At 49.3% G+C, this 8475-nt stretch overlaps 1 protein-coding gene across 1 annotated transcript; it reads right to left on the bottom strand.

Annotated features, from left to right (window-relative positions):
• Positions 1-3491: 3491 nt before the first annotated feature.
• Positions 3492-8174, bottom strand: LOC140824090 (uncharacterized). The gene has a single exon (XM_073185688.1). It carries the CDS (start codon positions 8172-8174, stop codon positions 3492-3494), a length of 4683 nt encoding a protein of 1560 aa, XP_073041789.1.
• Positions 8175-8475: the final 301 nt, after the last annotated feature.

The raw sequence follows: 8475 nt of genomic DNA, 5'->3' as shown, positions 1-8475 counted from the left end.
CGTCGCTCTATCACCCAACCCGCTAAGAAACCAGTAGCCTCTCCAATCATACCATCTTCCTCTAAACCCCTCCCTCCTAGTCACTCCCGAGCTCTTGCCCAGAAGAAAGGTAAGGGTAAAGCTCGGGCCACGGGCCTTCCTCCCACCGAGGCCCCGGGAATTCCCTGGTTCTCCTCTTTGAGTAGCACCCTGCGCTCAGGGGCGGATGAGGAACTTAGGACCTTGGGTAACATTCCTTTCAATCTTTCTATCCTAATACCCGGGTCCTCTGACAGGGCAAAAAACCCCCCTCCAGGGTATACTACTTTCTTCCGGGACCAAATTAAGAATGGTCTTAGGTTTCCGATTCACCCCTTTTACATTGCAGTTGCCAAATTTTTTGGCGTACCAGTTAACCAATTCCACCCTAATTCTTTTAGAATAATGGCTGCCACTTATGTCCTCTTTAATATGAACAATTTTCTTATTAACCCCCTCATCCTTCACTATTACTTTTCTTGCCGTTTCGGGGACAATGCCTTTTCCCTGACTGCCCGGCACAATACTCGCTTCCTTGATGATATACCCTCTTCTCAAAAAGGGTGGAAAGGAATATACTTTTTTATTCGACTCCCGGGAGATCTTCCCTGCTTGACCGGTTTTCTCTCCTCTCTGCCTACACAACCTTCCCTCCCCGGCACTTACAAATTCGAAGAACCCTTCATTGTGAGCCAAGAGTTGGTGGAGGGGCGCAGATACTCATCTTCCACACTAATTTCTGATGATAATCTGACCGCGTATGGGTTGAGTCCCCGGGCTGAGGATCCCGAAGATCACATTATTGATGAGGTAGCAGGCTCGGGCTCTCAACCCGGTAATTCGCCCCTCTCTCCTGCCGCCTCCTTCCTTGTTCCCTCCTTGATTTATTTAACATTATTTTTTTTGTCCAGACAATTCCGAGATGCAAGCAGCTTTTGCTAAAAGACGAGCAGCTGAGAAAATCGCCCGGGAACAGGAGCTTGCGGCGCGCCGTGCAGCCACCGAAGCAGAAAAGAAACGTGCTGCCGAGGAGGTGTCTCGAGGAGCGGCAGTTACTGGGGAAGATACTTCTCGGGCAATGGCTGAGACTGTAGAGGATGCTGAAGATCTCGCCCCTCTCAGTCAAAGAAAAAGAAAAGCCACGGCGGAGCCCGAGCTGGTTGTTCTGGAAGGCCCATCTAAGGGTGATCCCTGCACTTCCCCACCTGCACAACCCCAACCGCCCCCCCAAACTACTGGTGCCTCAACCTCCGAGCTCCCTTCCAACAATATTTTTTTCGAGGGAGCTACTGTTAGTGGTGCTAAACGCTTCAAGCAAATGCTCAGCCCCACTGAAGCAATATTTTTGAAGAGCATCCCTGCCACTAACAGATTTTTGGAAGAATCAAACCGGCTTCTCTCGGTAAGTTCTTCGTCTTACAGCTTAATATTGATACCGACCTATTTTTCCTGACTTTTGTCTCTATTCAGGCGGCTCAAATGATGGTCTCGGCCTTTGAGGAAGTGGCGGCAGTGGCCACCAGGACGAATAGACAGGCTCGGGCGTCTCAAGAAGTTCATGACCAGCTCCGAGGGGAGATCGCCCGGGCCGAGAAGCTGCACGAGGAGAAAGTTGCCGGGCTCCTTGCTTCTTTGGAAAGAGCCAATCAACAATTGGCTTCAACTCAACGTGCTCGAGATGAGAGTTTTGCTCGAGAAGAAGCCTCTCAAAGGCAAACTGCTTTTCTGGAATCCCGAGCTCGATTTCTTGAAGAAGAAGCCACTCTTCAACAACACCGGGTTGTGGCTGCTGAAGATAAACTCAAGCTTTTCCAGCTCACTCATGAGGAATGGAAGACTCTCTTCCTCCGATCCTCAGATTTCCAAGCGGCTGTTGAGATCGTATAACTACTTCAAAGTTGGCTTTGCGAAATGCCGGGAGCAATTTGAGGAGGAGGGCTTGATTCCGGCAGACAAGGAGGGCTTTCCAGACATAGATCGAGCCATTGACTCCCTTCCCCAGGATGATGATGCCGACAAGGAGACTAAAAAGGCTCCTGAAAAGACTGGGGAATAGTCTGCTGTAGTATTTTTAGTTTAAGATTGTTTCTTTAGATTTCCATACTTCCTTGTGTAATTCTTGCCCCCGGGCTTTGGCTATAAAAATCATTTTTCCTTGCGCAATATCTTGATCTCTAGCGGACCAAATATTTTAGATTCGATAGGAATTTAAAGAACGCGAACCTTGCTAAATACGGAGTCTTGAGCCCGGGTGTAGCTCCTTGGGCTTTTTAGAACCAAGGTACGGAGCCTTGGGCCGGGGAGCAAGTCCCGGGACTTGGGAATGGTCGAGGTGTGTGGCCCCAAGCCAGGGTGTAGTGCCCTGGGCTTTTAAGAACCAAGGTGCGGAGCCTTGGGCTGGGGAGCATGTCCCGGGACTTGGGAATGGTCGAGGTGTGTGGCCCCGAGCCAGGGTGTAGTGCTCTGGGCTTTTAAGAACCAAGGTGCGGAGCCTTGGGCCGGGGAGCATGTCCCGGGACTTGGGAATGGTCGAGGTGTGTGGCCCCGAGCCAGGGTGTAGTGCCCTGGGCTTTTAAGAACCAAGGTGCGGAGCCTTGGGCCGGGGAGCATGTCCCGGGACTTGGGAATGGTCGAGGTGTGTGGCCCCGAGCCAGGGTGTAGTGCCCTGGGCTTTTAAGAACCAAGGTGCGGAGCCTTGGGCCAGGGAGCATGTCCCGGGACTTGGGAATGGTCGAGGTGTGTGGCCCCGAGCCAGGGTGTAGTGCCCTGGGCTTTTAAGAACCAAGGTGCGGAGCCTTGGGCCGGGGAGCATGTCCCGGGACTTGGGAATGGTCGAGGTGTGTGGCCCCGAGCCAGGGTGTAGTGCCCTGGGCTTTTAAGAACCAAGGTGCGGAGCCTTGGGCCGGGGAGCATGTCCCGAGACTTGGGAATGGTCGAGGTGTGTGGCCCCGAGCCAGGGTGTAGGGCCCTGGGCTTTTTCTTCCGGAATGTGGGAGATAATAACACAATACGTCTGAGAAAAACAAATCTTTCATTTACGTCTTTTGGCGAATAGATTACATCTTTCAAGTATAATATTTCTTTAAATTAAATACATTCCAAGGTCTTTTGAGAGGGCGTCCTTGTGCATCCTCTAGATAAAAAGATCCGGAGCTGACTCTCCGAGTGATTTTGTAAGGCCCTTCCCATTTTGCCTCTAATTTTCCCACCTCTCCTGCTGGATTGACCTTTTTCATGACTAAGTCTCCAATTTGAAAGTCTCGGATTCGGACCTTCTTATTGTAAGATTTCATCACTCGACCTCTGTATGCTTCCATGCGGATAAATGTCCGGTCTCTCTTTTCCTCGACTAAATCCAACTCCCTGGCTCTGCTTTCATCATTATCGTGTGGGTAAGATTCTACCCGAGGAGAAGTCTCTCCAATCTCAACTGGGAGAACTGCTTCAGAGCCATATACGAGGCTGAAAGGGGTTTACTGAGTCGGTATCCGCGGATTAGTCCTGTAGGCCCAAAGAACACTAGGTAATTCTTCAACCCAATCCTTCCCCTTACCCTGAAGTCTCGTCTTCAACGCCTGTACAATGATCCTATTGACAACTTCTGTTTGGACATTTGCTTGAGGATAAACCACAGAGGTGAAGGATTGAGTGATCTTCATTTCTTGGCACCATGCAACAATTCCTTTGCCTTGAAATTGTCTGCCATTATCTGAGATTAATCTCCGGGGCACTCCAAATCGGCATACAATATTTTTCCACAGGAATTTCAGTACCTCCGTTTCCGTAATTCTTGCCAAAGGCTCAGCTTCCACCCACTTGGAAAAGTAATCGACTGCCACTAACAAAAATTTCTTCTGAGCTCGGGCAAGCGGGAAAGGACCTACAATGTCCATGCCCCATTGATCAAAAAGGCAGGATGCCCAAATAGGCTTCATAAGAGCAGCCGGGCTGTGTTTGAAATTTGCATGATGTTGACAGCCTTCGCAGGTTTGAACCACCCGAGCTGCATCCTGACCAAGGGTTGGCCACCAAAATCCTGCAAGCATGGTTTTTCGAGCTAGAGACATTCCTCCGAGGTGCTCCGCGCAACATCCTTCATGAATTTCTCGGAGTACATAATCTACCTCCTTTTTAGGCAAGCATTTTAAAAGAGGCCCCTGAAATGATCTTTTATACAAGATTGCGTTTAAGAGCACAAACCTGGGAGCTTGTCTCTTGATCTTCTGAGCTTGACCTCTGTCCTCGGGTAGTGCACCCTTTTCAATAAATCTGATTAAGGGCGTCATCCAGGAGCTTTCTGGATCGGGTGTTCCTTCTTCGTCCATCGAGAGGATCAAGCGGGAGACATGCAATACCTCCCGGGTGCTTACTTCACTTAGGGATGCTGCCATTTTTGCCAGAATATCTGCCTCGTCGTTTTCTTCTCGGGGGATTTGCTCGATACTCCAATCCGAAAAGCCTTCTGCTCGAGCTCTGATAAGTTGTAGATATTTCAGCATCCTATCATCTTTAGCTTCATACACACCCTTTATCTGCTGTGTTACGAGTTGTGAATCAGAATATATAATTATCCGGGAAGCCCCGACTTCCCGAGCAGCTCGTATTCCAGCTAGCACTGCCTCATACTCGGCCTCATTATTAGTTACTCGGGAATCAATCCTTATTGCCAATTTGATTTTTTCTCCCGGGGGAGATATCATCACGACTCCTACTCCGCACCCCGCAAGGCTAGACGCCCCATCTACAAAAACTCTCCACAGTTCTTCTCTACTAGGCTGGATCATCTCATATAAAAAGTCTGATAAAGCTTGTGCCTTGATAGCCACTCGTGGTTTGTATTCGATATCGTACTCCCCCAATTCCACCGTCCACTTAATCATTCGCTCGGATACCTCAGCATGGGTCATGATTCTACCAAGAGGGCTGTTGGTAAGAACCACTATTTGATGCGATAAGAAGTAAGGTCTTAGCTTCCGAGCGGTCACGATCAAAGCCAATGCAATCTTCTCCACCTCTGTATATCGGAGCTCGGGCACTCTTAGAGCGTGGCTGACATAATAGACAGGCTTCTGATCAGAGCCTTCTTCTTTGATTAACACTGAACTGACAGCATGCTCTGTAGAGGATAAATACAGGAATAATCGCTCCCCGGGCTCGGGCTTTACTAATACCGGGAGCTCTGCAAGATGGGCTTTCAAGTCCTGGAAGGCTTGTTCACATTTATCGTCCCATCCGAAGTGCTTGGCCTTTCTCAAGACTTGAAAGAAAGGATAACTTCTGTGTGCTGATCGGGATATAAATCGAGAAAGGGAAGCAATCCTTCCCGTCAGCTTTTGCACCTCTTTTACAGACTGGGGAGAGGGCATACACAAGACAGACTTTACCTTCTCCGGGTTTACCTCAATTCCCCGATCTGTTACCATGAATCCCAGAAATTTGCCACTCTTTACGCCAAAAATACATTTGGCCGGGTTAAGCTTGATCCCATGTTGCATGAGGGTGGCAAAAGTTTCCTGTAGATCATCAATAAAAGTAGTGACCTCCCGGGTCTTGCTTAAGATATCATCCACATATACCTCCACGTTCCGCCCCAGCTGTTTCTCGAACACTTTGTCCATAAGACGCTGATAAGTGGCCCCTGCATTCTTCAACCCGAAAGGCATTACAATATAACAAAATGTACCTCCCGAGGTGACGAAGCTAGCTTTATCTTGATCTTTTTTGGCCAAGGGAATCTGATGATACCCCTGGTATGCATCCATAAAGCTCAACAGCTCATAGCCCGAGGTGGAATCTACCAGCTGGTCAATCCGGGGCAGCGGATAATGATCTTTGGGGCACGCTTTGTTTAGATCGCGGAAGTCTACGCACATGCGCCATTTGCCAGTGGATTTAGGTACTAAAACCACATTGGAAAGCCAAGTAGGGAATTGAATTTCCCGAATATGCCCCGCCTTCAGGAGCTCCTTGACTTGTTCTGCTATGACTTTGTCCTTTTCAGGACCAAAGTGCCTCTTTTTCTGCTTCACGGGATGAGACCCCGGGAGGATGTTTAAATGATGCTCCGATATAAAGGGGGAAATCCCCGTAAGCTCCTGCTGGGACCAGGCAAACACATGAATGTTAGTTTTTAAACATTTAATTAAACTTACCCGGGTGGTCGTGCTGAGATCCCGAGCCACCCGGATTTGCTGTCCTGGCCCAATCTCCACCGCCTCCTGCTCTTCCTCGGCCACAAAGTGTATCTCCCCTTCCTCCACTATCCTTCCTCCTGTCTCACCTATCTTATCCCTCTTCCCCTTCTTCTTAGATCTGTTCTGATCCGCCCGGACCGCTTCCACATAACATTTTCTAGAAGAGGGTTGATCTCCCCGGACTTCTCCTACCCTTGCTCCCACAGGAAATTTTATTTTCTGGTGGTAGGTAGACGCTACAGCCCTTAACTCATTCATGGCCGGCCTCCCAAGGATGATGTTATATGATGAGGGGGAGTCCACCATAGTGAAGGAAGTCATCACTGTTCTCTTGAGATCGTGAGAGCCCAGGGTCAGAGGTAAAATAATCTCCCCTTCCGGATAAACCACGTGCCCGGCGAAGCCAAAAAGAGCAGTTTCCACTGTTTGAAGGTGATAGCCCTGTAAATCCATCTGCTCAAAAGCATCTTTGAAAATTACATTCACAGAACTGCCTGAATCCACGAAGACCCGCAGAATGTCATAATTCGCCACTCGGGCTTGGATCACCAAGGCATCGTTGTGGGGTAGATTCACCCCTCTCAGGTCCTCCGGGCCGAAACTGATGATTGCCTCACTCTTCCTCGATCCTTCCACCTCCAAACACTCTCTCCTACTCCTTGACTTCCTCGCTCGATTGGAGTCTCCATCAGTAGAGCCTCCGGATATCATTTTAATCGTCCCTACAACCGGGGGTGACTTCTTTCTTTGCTCGGGTTCAGGCCCCCTCCTCCTTCCGGGTTCGATTCTATGATTGTTTCTCACACCCCCTCCCCGGGAACTAGATCCGGGCTGCCGGGACGTCCATGGCGGCACCTTAGACATCTGGGTATTGATAATGGGCCTTGCGAGGGAAGGCGCAACATAATTTCCCTTCAGAACTTTGCAATCCTCAGTGTTATGGTAGCCTAACTTGTGAAGCGCACAAAATCCCTTTTTTTCTGGCCGGGCCAGTTGATGATCCGGGGCCAAATCCCTACTACATTCCTGCACCTCCCTCTCTCGGGCAATCTTCAGAGGCACATGATGAGAGAAATGCCCTGAATTGCCCCTCTTTTGCCCCTTCTCCTCGGGCTTAGATACCTGGTCTCCTCTTTCTTTCTTCACCGCTTCCCTCTTTTGTTTCTGGGCTTCCTCCATATTTATGTACTTCTCTGCCCGGGATAACAGGTCCTCAAAATCCCCGGGCACCTTTTTGGTTAGTGATTTGAAGAATTCACCCTCTCTCAAACCCTGGGTGAAGGCAGTAGTCTTGGTCTCGGTGGCACAAGACGGGACGTCTAGAGCCACTCTGTTGAATCTTCTGATGTAAGCCCGCAAACTCTCCTCAGGGCTCTGCTTTACCTCAAAAAGACTGAAGGCGGTCTTTTTGTATTTCTTACTACTACTAAAGTGGTGTAGGAATACCTTTTGGAAATCTCGGAACGAATGCACGCTTTGGGGGGACAAACCCTCAAACCACCTCTGAGCGGAATCCACCAGAGTGGTCAAGAACACTTTGCACTTGATTCTATCAGTATAGCAGTGTAACATGGCCATGTTCTCGAATCTGGCTAAATGCTCCTCCGGGTCCGCATTGCCATCATAATCTTTTATTTTGGCAGACTTGAAGTTTCCAGGAAGAGGTTCCCGAACAATGATATCGGCAAATGGGCATCCCTTTGCCGCGGCCCGGGCAGAGCTGCGACTTTCCAGCTGTCCTTCTAGGACCTTCATTTTCTGCTTTAAATCTTTCAACTCCTCTGCTGTAGTCGGAGCCTTCGACCCGGCACTATAATCTACATTCTCTTCACTCCCTTCCTCCTCCTCCTTTCGCCCCTGCTCCTGTTCTTGCTCCTGCTCTTGCTCCTGCTCCTGCTCTGGTGGTGTGTTACGTCGAGAAACTTCTTTCCGGGCCATAGCATGAACCATTGCATCAGCCATCATTTTTTTTAATTCCTCTCGGGTCATGGTTACGAGATTCTGGTCAGTATTATTAACGTTTACTTGTCTTGAAGATTGTCCCCCGTCCGTCTGGGCCCGGGAGTTATCTTGGTCTGTTCTTCTGGTACGAGCCATATCAACGCCTCGAGCTCAATATAATTTCCCACAGACGGTGCCAATGATGAGATCCTCTTGAAATGGACGAGCCGGGTAAGGAGCTCCAATCGGATCAAATCAACAATTTTTAATGTTTTGGGAATTTTGAGCGAAGACAATGGCTTGAACGACACCTGCAAACAAT

The sequence above is a fragment of the Primulina eburnea genome, chromosome 2, assembly GCF_022965805.1.
Source record: "Primulina eburnea isolate SZY01 chromosome 2, ASM2296580v1, whole genome shotgun sequence".
Taxonomy (NCBI): Eukaryota; Viridiplantae; Streptophyta; class Magnoliopsida; order Lamiales; family Gesneriaceae; genus Primulina; species Primulina eburnea.
Note: the sequence above shows the minus strand (reverse complement) of the source record. Positions and strands in the feature narration are given on the sequence as shown.